The sequence below is a fragment of the Pelmatolapia mariae genome, linkage group LG16_19 (genome assembly GCF_036321145.2).
Source record: "Pelmatolapia mariae isolate MD_Pm_ZW linkage group LG16_19, Pm_UMD_F_2, whole genome shotgun sequence".
In the NCBI taxonomy this organism is placed as follows: domain Eukaryota; kingdom Metazoa; phylum Chordata; class Actinopteri; order Cichliformes; family Cichlidae; genus Pelmatolapia; species Pelmatolapia mariae.
The window spans coordinates 53,972,534-53,987,901 of NC_086241.1; the positions used below are offsets into that span (position 1 = coordinate 53,972,534).

Genomic DNA, 15,368 nt, shown 5'->3' on the forward strand with positions numbered 1-15,368 from the left:
ATTTTAAGCAGCGTTTGTAGTTTATTGTGCTTCAGAAAAGAACTCCCACCGGCTCACTGTCTTTTTCATCAGCTCGCTTGTTGACGGGAGCCACTGAAAACCTCTCCGACATATAAAAAGGAAAGGCTTGTGACAGCTAGTGGACGGATTTTTAGCTCAAATTGCTCATTACGACACAGACGAGCCAATCAAAAAAGAAAAAAAGAAAAAAAAACCACATTAAAAGGCCAATCCTAGATTAATAAATAAAGAGCTTATGTCTAACAATAAAAAACGCACAGCGAAAAAAATAAAATTACAATTTTTTGGCTTGCCTGTAATGTAATCTCTGCCTTTATTTGCTGGTGTATAAGCAGGTGTTAAAGGTTAAAATAAAATAAAAACATGTTAATGTTAATTTTCCAAGTTGAGAAATGTTAGTTTTGATGTTAGACACTTTAATTCTTGCTCTCCGCTCGCTGAGACATGAAGAGAATTGCAACAAGTTAAGGCCAAGTTGTTTTGGTTGCTGCAGATATTAAAAAGGAGGGAAAAAAAAACAAAATAATGATCTGGAGGCAACAACTCAGCGGGTTAAAGTAATAATCGGGATTAATGAAGTTAATCTTTTGCTTGTGTCAGTGTCAATACCTTGAGTAAAGAGTGGAGGAAGAAGAGAGCTGAATAAAGAAAAAGAAGAAGAAAGCTCAATGAACCCCAGGACGAGTGTAGTGTCAGCAGGAGGATGAAAAAACACGAAACAAAAAAGAAACCACACACACACTGGCAGTGTTTCAGACGAGGAAAATCCACCCTGGACAGAAAAAAAAAAAAGGTGATAAATACTAGCAAGCTGAAAGCCATATCAGCATTCTAACATTGGAAGAAATAGTAAGGTTGTTTTGATCCCAGAGCACTTCATATTGGCGTGGTGTACTGGTGTGTGTCTAAGCGTTATAGATGCTCCCAAATGGCCTAGTATTAGCCGTTATATCAATAAGCTGAATGGGGAGAAGTGTTCACCAAACAGGCAACAGCTGGTGATAACAGTAATGCTCCAATCCAGGCATAACAAGCCAGGGATGCAATAGAGGGAAAGTGGGGAAAAAATAAAATAAAATACAGCTTTAGACGTTCACACGACTGCCATCTATAAATTTGCCCCCCCGCCCGAGTGTCTGTTGTAAATAACTCACTACATCTATAATGTGCAGTGATGAGATGTTCTGCTCTTTACATTCACAGTAAAATTAATCCCTTTGAGATGACTAATATGAGTATTTTTGCACAGCTTGCGATTAGTCCTGCACTAACTAATGGTTAGAGATAGTGTGTGTGTCTGTGTGTGTGTGTAGGGAGGAAATGGGAGTTTTATCTTCTGGGGATTAGGGCGTTTTGACTTTGCGTGTGGAGATGTATTTGTTTTTTTAATCAGTGCGCGCCTCGTTCGAGAGAGAACAGCCGACCCAGAGTTTAACCCGTGACCTCGAGCAATGTGGGGCTTGTTGTTTCAGACAGGGCGACACTTCCTGCCGTCTCACGGAGGGGGCAGCGGAGGGTCAGTGACACAGGCGGACAGGACAACTAACAAAAAGTTGCTTCGGAGAGAGACGACAAGACACAGCAGCAGTGTTGGGTGCAAGTATGAAGAGTGTCAGAAGACTTTTTATGTTGGTTTCTTTTTTTGTTTTCAGCACAGAGGTGAGAGCGCGTGAGCGGCAGTGAGGGACACTTATCAACTCGTGCAGTTTCCAGTTAGATCTGTGCGTGTGTGTAGTGTGGTTTTATGTAGAGCGCACGCGTTCATGTAATGTGCGTTGTCAGTCAGTGGAAGTGGTGGCAGGACAACTGGTTTTAATCGTGTTAGTCCGTGAACCAGACCAGAGGTAATACATTCATGAAACTGGTTAAAAACACAAGACAAAATATCAGCAAGTTAGTAAAATTCTTACTAAGAATGTTTTATTAAAATAAATGCCAAGAGGTTAATAAGAAAAAAATAACAGCATACACCATGAAAACTAAATGCAAGCATGTAAAAATACTCGTGACAAGGAAAAAAAATAAACTAATAAAGTAGCTAATGAGTTAAACAAGCTGGGAATCAGCAAGAAAACAAAACAAAATGTAACAGGGAAAAAGGCAACACTCCCCACAAGAGACAGTTTTCGAGATGTAAAAGAGATGAAGGGAGGGGGGCGGGGGAGGAGGAGGAGAGAGGGTCGTTTAGGGCGAGGGGGGAGGGGGGTTGCAGTGGGTTTCATTTAAAAAAAAAAGAAGAAGAAGAAGAAAAAAAAAGCACTCAGAAACATGATTAATATACATATAAAATGAGATTAGAAAAATACATTATAAACCTGTAACAATGGCTGTTAATTACATTATCATACATGTAGTAGGCAGGCCAGAGAGAATACGGTAGGTATAAGAGTCAACCTTTCCCCTGATGGTCTTATCCAGCCTTTCACAATGACACAGCAAGTTGTAACATTGCAGAGGGAATTTTCTTAATACTGTCAAATGCCGAATAACCATCTCTTGCTCCACTTTAATATTGCATTTCAATTTAATAAAAATAATAACACTGAAAAAGAATATTTCATTGACCTTTCACTGTAACAGCATGATGAAAGAGCTATGAATAGAGGGAAGAAAAAAAAACAACAAAAAAACAAAACCGCCAAGTGTTATATTGGATTTAAGAATTCCTCGATTTTAATATTATTTCACCTTCCAGCAATAAACTGTCAGTTGTTTCAACAGCTGAGAACTGTTTGGCGGTGAAGCGGGCCTCGCTTGTTTCATTATCCCAACATTTCAGCTGTCCAATTTAAACCTCATGATTGTATTGATAGTTTGTTGTCAAGCTGACGCTGAGAGATGTGGACTGGATGCTTTCAGTTTGCAGCTGTTGAAACAAAAAACCCAAACAGGCGTGATGGGGACGACCCTCCCCACCCGCTGTTCGCTCTTCCATCCGCTCCCTTGAACGTCATGTATTTTTCTTAGCTCATAATAAAAAAACAAAACAAACAAACTATAAAAAAAAAAAAAAAAAAAAAAAACATGTTCCGGCAGACTACTGGGTCACGACTGGCAGTTCAATTTGTTCTAGGAAGTTAGTCAAAGTCACCAAAAATCAAGACAATATCTCGTTTGATCGTTAGAATCGAAATAACAATAATAATAATTAAAAAAACAGAGAACAAAATCTGCTCATACAGCAGAGTAAAGGGCCATCAGGTAAAAGGAAAAGAGAAAAAAAATCATTTCAGGAAGACAAAACCATGGCACATGTTTGTAGCTGGTCAAAACGACTGCTATTCTTTTTGCATAGAATAACTTCGGTAACGCCACGGTACGGTGGCGGCTACCCTGCTCGACCTTTCAGAGCGTGTAACACCAGCCATTCCTCTCTGCGCCATCTTGGTGGGTGCTGGATATTATTGAACACAACTGGAATACTAGAAAACAGAAACCGCTGTCGATAAGGCACTTTGATTTGATCTTTTTAAGCTCTCTAGGCGTCCGTCTCACTCTGATGCTCGCTAACTTTCCGAAGGGTCGTGACTGTTTTGGTCTTCCTTTTCCAATCATATTCAAGGTCAACAGCACTTCTCCCCCTCCCCTCCCCCTCTTGGTCTCCCCCCCCCCCCCCCCCCCCCCATTTCCCCTATACTGTTTTAAACTTTTTTTCTTTATTTTTTTCTGATTTTGTAACTGCAAGTAAAGTATCAAAAGCTAAAATTGCCAAAAATAGATCTTATTTTTTCTCATCTCCAGCACCCTGTAAAATTATCTTTTTTTTTTTTGTTCTCTTCTGTATTTGTATATGCAATGACATATCTACATTTTTATATATTTATATATATATTTATATATATAAGACGTATGTATAAAGCAATTTGAACAGGCAGGCATGGCTTTCACATCCTATTTTTTTCTTGAGAGAGTTAAACAAAGTTTGTGGGCTCAGAAGCTAGACTATGATCACAGGGAGGTGTGACACATTGTGGATGCGCTTTTGGATCGTTTACCTCGAGTTTAAAAAAAAGAAGAAGAAAAGAAATAAGAAATTTCATCAGTAAAAAAAACCAAAACACAAAAATGCAAGTAGGCTCAGATTATGCCAACTGCACGATTCAACTCATGTAATGTCTTCAAACTGGGGTTAAAACTTAAAATACATTTAAAAAGAATTAGTCAAACGTGGAGATGGAAAAAAAATGGCAAAATAAAACATCTGTTTGGCAACGTGGCTGATGAAACAACTTAATATAGAATCCAGGTAACATGGCAAAAGCATTTATGTACAGAACTTCAAAGTGCCCCCCTCCCCCCTTTGCTGTCACTGTGTAACATGTTGATTTAGTGTTGATTAGCATCTCTTCACCTTAGAATAAAACAGAGCAGTAATGGGTGAGAAATCATCTAAACTGACTGGCTGGCTGGCTGGCTGTTACAGCTGAAGGCAGGCACTAAAAATTCACACCCTTTTAAACTCTTAAAAATCACAAAGAGAGCCCTCTGTGAGACAGATGCATAACTGCAGATATATAATTCACTGGCAAACCCTTTGGCTAAATATGCACACTTAATACTTTTTTTTTGTCTTTGTGATCACAGCTCAGCTAACTCATTGAGATTTTTTTTTTTGTCAAAATACATCAGGCACTGTATAGTGGATGTAGTGTGGATGGGGGGCAATTTCCCTCTCCCTCCCCCCGAAGCCTCAACACACCCTACTTTCATTGTAGTATTAATTAAAAACACACACACAAAAACACACAAAGAACCATCAGCCCAAGTAGTGACCTTCCCATCTTGCCCTTCATCATTTCTTAAGCTTCTGCGGCCTGCTTTGAACATCAGTTTGCGTACTGCTTTAGAGCTAACCACCTCGCCTTGGTTTTGGCTGGTCAGGTTTAAGCAAAAGCTAATTAGTCAAATATGAACAACAGGGGAAAAAAAGGACAAAATCAAGTGGAGAAAATGACTTAAAAAAAAAAAAAAGCATTAAAAACAGACAGGAGAAAAACAAAACACATAAATCATAAAAAGCTCCTTTAGCAATCATTTCAGCCATGCTTTTTTTAAAAATTAAATAAAAACAAAGACAGAAAGCTGTTTAGAGGGGCACACCCAGAATGTGTCAGCTCAAAATTACATCTTAGAGCTCAACAACTGAACTACACGTGAAAATGACAGAAATTAAACAAGTTAATGTGAGTGTATGTTCTCTTTCCTTCTGTTTCTTTTTCTCTCCCCGTGGGTGGGTGTTGGAACAGGGTGGGAGCAGGTAGACGCTCTTATATCTATATTTTGAGGGAGGGGAGGGGAGGAGGGGCTGTCAATCTGAGGGCCATTACTCTGAAACCAAATGGTTTGCGTCAAATAAATACTCAACTTTGATTCATACAAGTGAGGTCACCACATCAGAGTAATTAGAGGAAGGGAGGTGGGGTGTGTGGGGTGGGGGTCTTTATTGCTATGTAATTCAGTGCAGATTTATGAGTCATACCACAAACACGTCCACCCAGTGTGTGATTCATGAAGAAAAAGAAAGAGAAAGAATGGGAATCGAACTCAATGAACAAAGGGAAAAAAATATTTATGAATATCACACAACTTTGTTGGGTTTTCGTTGTGTTTCTGTGAAGATTCTGCATTGGTTTCTACTTTTTTTCTCTCTTTTTTGTTTTGTTTTTTTTATTGTCAGAATGTGTTAGGGTAACTGTACGGGCAGGCGCCTCTCTCTCTCTCTCTCTCTCTCTCACACTTGCGTCCGAGAGGCTAGCAAAAGGCAATTACCAGTTAACTGATCAGCAGGCAGGCTTGGGGCGGCTCGTCATTGGGTGAAGAGTTCAGAGGTCAGAAGGTCATGTGTTAGTTGCCGGTGGCGGCTAGGTGGTTAGAAACAAAAACAAAACAAACAGAAAAAAAAAGATAGAAAGGATATTAGTGTCAGCAAGAAGAGACTGGAATGACATCATTTTAACAATAAAATGAATGCAATCTCTTACGTCGCCCCCTGCTCTTAGTCCCCTGCCAATATGAGGTGAACCCAGCTAATCTCACTGCGATCATGGCGCCACAGCGGCATGATCCAAACTACTAAGCCCCACCCTGAATCAGGTAGCTCGGTGGTTTAAATAAAGCGCACATTGCCCCCAATACCAAAAATAGAAGCAAAGAGAGGTCGAACAGACAAACAAAGTAACAAAAATCTAGTGTTTTAGTGTCGTTCGAGTTGGAATGCAAGCTCCAAACAGTGTGATTAGTGTTAAGGAGACTTAATAACTAGAGTTATGTGAAGCATAACTGAGACTAGTGTTATATGTGCAATGAATAGATGAATCGCTGTTTTCCGATTCGTTCTCTTTATTTAGCAGTATATTTTTATAGAATATAAATATACACAAAACCATAAATACATTTGATATAAAATGCTCAAATATAAAATGACAGTACCTCATGTACAACTGAAATATTAAAAATGTACTTTAGCTTTATTTCAATATATTTGCAATACACTGGAGAGAATGCAAGCTACCTCAGCTTATGTCTGTGCGTGCCTATCTTCCATAGAAAAATCAAAAAATCAAAAATAAATGTAAATTTCAAGGTGAAATGGGGCCTGGTAGCAGCACGGCCACTTGCCTTATGCCTGCTATGTCTTTACGATACAGTATAGAGATGAGTCTCCTTTTTCTCTGCTCCTTATGAGCCGAGGAGATAAATCATGTATGGGAACAAGCCTGCCCCATTTTAGGCTCTAATCTCACATCAGAGGAATGTCATTATACACTTTCAACACTGCCTGCAAAGTACTACCTGTCCTGGCTTCACAGCTGCAAAAACCCAAACCTTTCAACATCACTTTTGCCTGAGCTTTGACATATACACAGTCTGCACATACTGCATATGTTAAGTACTAAATGTAAACAAAATGTGCATACCACAATCAACCATTTAGCTGGCGTGTGGCGATACGGGGTAGGAAAGGTGGCAGGGGGACAGGAAAACAAAACAAAATGCAATACAGACAATGTAGAAATTCCCAACTAAGGCATCGAGGCATAATATAATAATCACTGAAATGCATAAGTCAACATCAAAGTGTAGCTAGGAGACTAAACTGACCTCTGTCAGCGGTCACAATCCTTTGGTAAGGATGGACCCGCGTGTCATGCCGTCTCACTTTAGTAGCCATTGCACCTAGATTGTAACAGGTCCACAGGGTTAGAAACCGTTCACTTTGAGGAGGGCAAAAACAGTCATTTGTACAGTGATAACATTCACATTTTTAACCATTATAATGCTCGGATTACACAACAATACACAGAATAACATAATACAGATTATAGTACATATACACACAAACACGTCGTCTTCTTTTTTTTCCTTTTACATGTAGAAAAAATGCAGTAGAAAAAAAATTATACACCTTTTTGGAGATTTACTTGGTATTTAAAAATGCATAACTTAAGTACTAAAATTCCACAGTGCTCAGAGTTATATGTGGGTGGGTGGGGGGGGCAGGTAAAGGGTACAGGCTCCAGGGCTGTCTAGAAAAATAATGTGATTCTTCCTGTGGGATCCAAAAGGGGAACAGAGAGAAATTTGTCTCTTCATTTTGAAAGGTGGGGAAATCCAATACAGCTCTGATGGTAATTGAATAGTGCCAGACACCACCTGCCTCTCCCTCTCTCCTTCATTTTCTCTTTCCCTTTTCAACATTTCTCTCCAGGTCAATCTGCTCACTAGCGGCACAGGCTGTCATTTCCCTCCTATATTTGTCACAACTGATTTCTTTCTACTGCAGCGGTTGACACCGCCTCGTATGCATCACAAAAACTGTTTGTGTGCCACACTATGTTGAAGTATTACAAATTTCAGATGTGTGCATGGATTTAAAACAACAACAACAAAAAAATGAAATAGAAAAACATTTCCCAGAGGAAGCGAGGACATGCGAAATAAGTTATAAAAAAAGATTTTCTTCTGGCATTATCAAGAGCGGATTTTTTTGGCCCATGACTACACAGCTAACTACACTACTCTGAAGTAGCAGATGGCCTGACATTTCTTTATTCTCAGAGAAGCCGTTGGTGGCTAGATACAGTAGCGCAGGAAACTCAGCCAAGTCTGTGAGTATGTGTGTGTGCGCGCGAGTATGAGGGAGCGTGTTCCACAGGGCCCTGTGTTGCTGAAGGCACCAATCGATAGTGTGAGTAAATAAAATGCACTAAGCTGGTGTAACCCTGCAAGTTAAAGAGAGAAAAGCCAGTCAGCTGCCCCTGTCTGTTCTACACATGACTCCCAGAGGCACCTCAAATACACAGGTCAGCTAAAACCACACTTGTGTCTGCTGCTGCCAAATGAATCTGTGAACATTAGTGAAGTGCAGTGTCAAATTAAATCTGGAAAGCGGCTAACAAAGGTTTCTCCTGCCTAACGCGGGAAACGGCTTTTCTTTTGTGTTAACTAGAGCCTTAATATAACATATGGGGACGGTACCAGGCCTAAACCTAGTTCTTTCTTCTTTGGTAGCAAATGAGCTGAGCTTAAAGCACCGTCGGGGATAAACACAACATATATTAGACCCCCCCCCCCCCTCCATATTGGACTTTTTTTCTGACACAAAAAGTAAGTGGAGCGTCAGGTGTTAGCACAGCACTCCGGTTCAAGAGGGGTAGAGCTAAGACAATGGAGAGAAGGAAAAAAGGGAGTGAGTGGGGGAATTTAATGAACATCCCCAGTGGGAGTGAGAGAGGGACTATCTGCAGGCATCGAGGCCTGCCTGCAGACAACAGCGCAGAGAAATAATTTCAAAAGCTGCAGAAATCCGAGGGGATCTGCCGCCAGACTGAATATACCTCTAGGCCAGTGCATGAAAGGGTTAGGGAGCAGACCTGCGTGTATGCGAGTGTGTTACTGTCAGTGTGCCTCGTTTCACGCTGAGGCAAGTGCAAGTCCACCTATAATAAACCTTGCAGACAAGAGGCAATATAAACCTGAGAGCGCAACTGTTTGGCAAGAACGTAACTAAACAGTGAATATCCTTAGTCTATAGAGAACTTCCCATTAGCCTGGCCCTCACACAAGGTAATTATTGCCCCCCATTGCCATTTAACAAAGTGTCCATGAGCAACATAGCTGGTCATCCCATCACCAAGAGCTTCATCAGTACATCCACCCTGTGAGTTTGTCTGTTTTGATCCTCAGGTGGACACGACATATTTACCTTTCAACAAGTCCTGACTGTGGCTCATGGAAGCCGCGTCCAGCACCCCAGCTCCGGGGTAAAACAAGCTGGCCTCCTGTCCAGGCTGGCTAAAGCTGGTCGCTGTACCTGCTGCACCCATGCTTCCCCAGGCTCTCTTACCTAGAACCCCACTGTGCTCGATGGGGTACTCCAGCAGGGAGGTGGGTGCCAAGGCATAAGGGTACTCGTAGGGGGTGGTGTAGATAAGCCCGCCATCCGGTGTGGGAGGCACCAGGGTGGGGGTGCCATTGGGCAGCATGGCAGCCATCTGAGTGGGCCGGATGAGGTTCATGATGGGGGCCCCGGCTGGCGTCGGAGGCCGCAGTGCCGGGGGAGGCAACACCTGACCTGTGGGGGCCGCTATGAGGCGAGGGCCCTGAGCGGCTGCTGCCGCCGCTGCAAGAGAGAACGCAAGGGTGGCTGCCATAAGCAAGAGAGTGAAGGACAGAAACAGGAAGAAAGAAAGAAAGAAAGAGGACAAGAGATAAAGTGTAGCGTGGTTGAACAATATCACAGATGAAAAGTGAAGTGTGAAAATACGAAAGGGGGAAAGGAAGGGTGAACAGGAAGTGGCAGAGAGAGATAGAGAGAAAGGGGAGAGGAGCAAAAGGGAAAATTAGTCCATGCAATGATCATGGTGGTGAACCACAAAAGCGGCAATCTTTTGCCAACATTGCCAAACTAAATAAAAAAAATAAAATCACCCCACACACCAAAACACAAGAAGCACAAAAATAATGAAATAACGCTATCATCCCAGTGCATCTGAAGCAGACCGATCACCACAGCAGCTACACATTCACCTACTGGAAATGATATGGGTGAGTTAAACGACACGCATGCCAACAGAAACAGAGCTGTTGACTTCATATAGAGGAGGAAGCAGTTTTTATGGCATAAATAAATAAATAAGCAAAATGAGGAGAATTTTGAACTTGATGTGAAGGTCAGAGTGGGAGCATTTAAACTTAAAGAAATGCCCATCCTCTGCAAAGTCAGCACTCAGTTTGTGTTGGATGACAAATGGACATACAAATATCATTCTTATAGAGGCTAAGCATTAGCATGTTCTATAAGCTGTGCCACACAAGCTTCCCCAAAGGCAAGCCTATTAAATCAAGTGCTTTTGTAACTGCAGTTGGGTGGTGGGCTACTTCATCATGGCTCCCATTTTGGCAGATGTTAAACGAGAAAAATTCAACAAAGAAATTAATCGCTTAAACTTTCATTTTTAAAAAAAATGTGTACAGAACAACCAATTTTTAGTGACATTTTTAATTAAATTTTGATTAATTATTACAAAAATAATCGCATGCACAACTTCAGATTAACTTGCCATTAAGTCAAACATTGGGGCTGTATATGATTTACATTTTCAAACATAATTTGGTGATTACAAAACACAAGTGAATCAGCAACTGACATGCAGAACTGAGCAGGTGAAATACAGCAATGTGCTTAATATTTAAAGTCTGCCAGGAGCGAGTAAAACAGGGTGAATGCATGTGGATTGCAGGGGAAAGGATGGGCGGATGAAAGGATGGTAGAGAGGACAAGACATATGGAGAAAAATGGAACAGAGGTATTCCTACTTATGGTTGGAAAACAGTTTTGAAAAAGAGTCAGAGATAATATGATGTATGCACACAGTGGATCTGACTGCACATTTATTTAATGAAAACCAAAAGTATGAGTTAATGGGAAATATTGGAAAAATATCATTAAAATATTAAAGGTTTTTATTATGTATGGAAGAAAACTGATGGATTATGGAAATCGGGGATATGGTTGCTTTTCACTGCAGCTCACTTACGTGTTTTGACGTTGTTATCTCTGTATGTCCCATTGAGAATAGCTAGCTCCATCAGCTGCATCTTCTTCAAATTGTCCTCTCCCTCCGCCTGTTAAAAAACAAAACAAAACATTTTAATACTCACATTAACACACCTTACATTAATTAACATGAGCCGACAACTATCGGACAACTAAAACAATCCACATGAAGACAATTTCACCTAACCGCATGTCTGGGTGTTGCCGTTAAATCATTTGGACACGACATGTCATCTGCTCTCCAGAAGCACTGGTTGGACTGGGTTTGGGGAAGCAGATATGAGATAAGCTAAAGTGCTGTTGTCATGGCAGAGTGCCTTGTTGTTACTAAAATGCTGACAGAGACATTAAGTGTGGGAATGCATATTCATAATCCATATCAGAATGATAATTACTGTAATTTTCTTTGCTCCCTTGTGCGCAATCAAATGCGCAATAACCGCCCTGGCTAATGTCAGTCCTGTCAATTAATGTTTGGATAAATAAATACAAAAGCAGCAGCCACTGTCATTATCGCCAAATTAGGGGACTGAAATTATTCACGGAAAGCAATTAAGATAGCACCCCCCCTTCCTCCTCCCACTCACCCATCTATTCCTCCCTGTTTCTTTTCTGCACCTCGCCCCACTCCACCCAAACTTAATTTCCCCTGAAGCTACCGAACATCCAATAACCATGACAACACAAACCCCTCCCTGTGATTTTCCAGGTTGTACGTCACAATATAGGCACTGTCTTACGTGGCTTATTCACAAAACCGAGGGTGCACGTGAAGCCTTGCTGACCTCAGGTTAACCTCAAGTCAGTTATTGATTTTATACCTTTTGCTGGTTCAAGGTAAAATTGTGACACTTGTTCCCTCACTAGTTCAACTCGTAGGCACATACACTCTGCACCAGCATTTAAACGCCTCATGTGTGCACAGAGTAAGGCAAACCTGCCTGTCAGGGTGGCAGGAATGAAAGCAGAAAGGCAGATACTGAACCTCCTCCGTTTCTCTATTTTGTCTAGGTGCAGAGTGTGTCTCCTGGACTAATTCACAGTTCAACAACAGCCTGCAGCTCCATTCACAGGACGATAAGGGAAGAAAAGATGTGGAAGGAGAGAGAGAAAGAAACGGAAAAAGAACGAGGGCTCAGAGTTAAGCCCTCCCCTGAGACTCCTCTTCAACACAGCCACCGAGAGAGGAAGAGAAAGAGCGAGGTTAAGCAAGAGAAAAAGTGACAGAGGCTGGTCTCCCTTGACTAAATATAAAGCTGTGGCTTCAGAGCAGTCACAGCATTCAACAGTGTGTCTGCGTGCGTGTGTGTGTGTCTGTGTGCACACGGCATGTTTAGTGTACCACAGAGCTGCCAATTAATGAAGCAAGGAAATTTCTTTCCTTCGCTACCTCCACTGTGATCTGTCTCTCTTTTCTTTTAATAGGGAGGTCTTAAAGCATGAAAACGACACTGAATTATTCCAAGCTGCAAAGGCTGATCAAAGGTGAACAATAACTAGTGATTCAACAGACATGTTTTTATTTTCCAGGTAATTAGAAATTGATTGATTAAACAAACAGCTTTACATTACCAATAATTAACATCTAATTATCATTCATTTCATTCAAAATGGCGTTCTAATATTCACCTCTGAATCAAATATTTTACATCTAATCAAATGACAACTTATGCTAACTAGCACATTCAGAAATTGGTTAAAATAAATAAAAAAATCAAGCTACAGGCTTGAACAGTGCTGTATGACAGCCAAGTGCTATTTTACTCCCTCGCCATTAGCTTTGGAGGTGAGCAAAGGGCTGCTTGACATGCAGCTTCAACACTAACCGAACACGGCCCAGGTCAGTCGCTAACATGGACCAATAAACCGTCTTCCATAGAAAGCCAAAATCACTAGTAATTAGATGCTGCAATCTCTACATAAACAACCAAACACGTGAATGAACAAGCATTAGACATTAAATCCAATATCGTCTCTGTTTCTTCCATTTCTGGGATCACCTTTAGTTACTTACGTTACAAAGTCAATATAATCATGATGTCTACAACCTTGCACAGTCCAGAAAGTGGGACAAGCCTGCCGTTATTTGCTAATGACTCTCATAAGTCAAAACAACCATTTATTCTCCTGCTTCCCTCTACGTGTGTGTCTGGGTCTCCCTAAAAGTCCATAATCCTTTCTCTGGAGCTGGCTTAAGCAAGCGTAAGCTTTCCACGTCCACAAGTATGCTCGGGTACAAGTGATGTAAATTTCATCATCAGACCCAGAGCGTGAGGGTTCGTGCAAATGTCTACATACCTGCCCGTTTTCCGGAACCGTGGAGAGAATTTACATTGTAATGCACCAACTACGCAAGCGCCCTGGGTGGAGGACTTCAAGAAGACTTGAAATAAAATATTGGAAGAATGACTACTCGGCTGCCGGGTCTGTATCCGTAACAGAGTATAATCAAGGCAGTCAAATTGAGGGATGAAAAGTAAAGAGAAAATACAAAATGAATAACATAACTGCAGCAGAGGAAAATCATGACGAGGGGCTGCATGTGCAATGCTTTCAAAGCTCAATATGTTTATTCTGACAATAATAAATCAAACAATCTTGCCCGTGTCCCTGCGTGGAGAGCTGGATAAAGAATACCAATTCCGCTAAAACCACACTTGCATTCAAGTTTTACTTTACACACAAGCAGAAAAACCTCCAACTATAATTTAAATGAACTGGCAGGCTTGTCTCTTATATTAAGATCTAGCCCTTAATGAGCACATAGCATCCCAGCAAGCTTAGTGCAAAGAACTCAGCATCAGTTTGGTTGCAACAGACTAACACTTAAAAAAGAAAAAGACATAATAATTAGCACATTTCAGGGGTGAGACTCTAAAGTATATGACAATACGATTAGGGGTTACTTAGTAGGAAGCTGCAGATCAGGACATATGCATTCAGGGATGTGGGTGTTACATGTGTTGTGTGTGTTGAGCAATGATGGATCTGCAGGGCTGTGGGGGTTAAATGGGTGCAAGGGGAAGGGGGTGCCACCATCCATCCAACTCTGCATAGGTGGCACACTGCCTGTTGAGAGGAGAGAGACAAAATAGAGGGCAGCGAGAGGGGAAAAGCACAGATGCTGCTGCTGCTGCTGCAAGGATGAGGTGTGCATTGCTGTGTGTGAAATGTGTACATCCTCAGTGGAGGGCTGCCGATATAGCTCCAGCCTCTAACAGTTTGCTCACTAAAACCCCCAAACGCAAGACAGATCATTTCTGTTTTACATCTGAAACAAGCTCATTTTCTGCATCAAAACACAAAATCCCTCTTGCAGCATTTCCACCACTTTTCTCTGTAGTAATGGTAGGTTTTGGGAAGTGCTGGTTGTATTAGTGCTACAGTTTGAGCAAAACAACAACTGAAAAATGACAGGCTCAAAATGGCTAAAGACACAGCCATTTACACGGGCAGGAAACAAAAGACGGCACTGCAGAAATCATGTTGCTTCCCCCCGCAGAAGCACAGATTAGATAAATGATGAACGGTACCTGGGAGAGCAGTTAACACTTAAATGTTGTCTTGCTCAAGGTGTCATCACAATTAACAGACTCCTCAGTCGGCATGCACAATAAATAATAAAATCTTCACTCTGATGCTGCACTAAGTGTGTGTGTGAGAGCTTCTTTGTGTGTGTCTGTAATGATCTGGCTGCTGGAATTCCCTGGAGATGAATAGCTCCTGGATTACAGAATGAGAGGGATGGGGAAAGGAAGTTTTCTCTTATCATCTCTTACATGCACACATGAATGTGTGTAACAAACACGCACACACACACAGACACACACACGCTCCTGTCCATCAGTGAAAAAGCCACTCAATAAAGCTGCTCTATCCACAAGAATCAGATTCAATCAATGAGGCCTATTTGTGAAATCAGCAGAGCGGTAAAAGCTATCAGGGACAAGCAAGACGGAGGGATGAGGGAAGGTGTCAGAGGAGGAGCAGGCAGTGTGATGAGCTAAAGCAGGTGAGCCGTGTCCCAATGCCTACCTGACAACCCGGCGATGAGGTCACTAGATGCATGCTAAATTACTGTCACGCTTCAGTCTCCCGTGCATCTTCTGATCACAGCTCGTGTCAGCGTTTTATATGAATACAAACTGTAGCTAATGCTAGTTTTTATTAGACAATAGTGTTTAATGGCATTTACTGCATGTGCATCCCATGAATGATTGTGCACACTCACTCTCGCCCTGACACCCCGACTGAAGGCCCTTTCCTTTCCCCTCTCACCCACAGAAAA

General features: G+C 41.5%; 1 protein-coding gene across 6 annotated transcripts in view; it reads right to left on the reverse strand.

Moving 5' to 3' along the window:
* Positions 1-3,656: 3,656 nt before the first annotated feature.
* The window catches only part of qkia (QKI, KH domain containing, RNA binding a), a 75,756-nt gene continuing 64,044 nt past the window's right edge, over positions 3,657-15,368 (reverse strand). Inside the window, exons 5-8 of one of the 6 annotated variants that reach the window (XM_063500171.1) lie at positions 11,061-11,148; positions 9,368-9,667; positions 7,123-7,197; positions 3,657-5,882 (exon numbers count right to left, since the gene is read on the reverse strand). In XM_063500171.1, coding sequence (XP_063356241.1) covers positions 5,866-5,882; positions 7,123-7,197; positions 9,368-9,667; positions 11,061-11,148 — 480 coding nt within the window. In that variant the 3' untranslated portion in view covers positions 3,657-5,865. Of the gene's footprint in view, positions 5,883-6,305; positions 7,198-9,226; positions 9,668-11,060; positions 11,149-15,368 lie in introns of those variants that run through there. The other 5 variants (XM_063500168.1, XM_063500169.1, XM_063500167.2 and 2 more) reach the window with 5 other exon arrangements.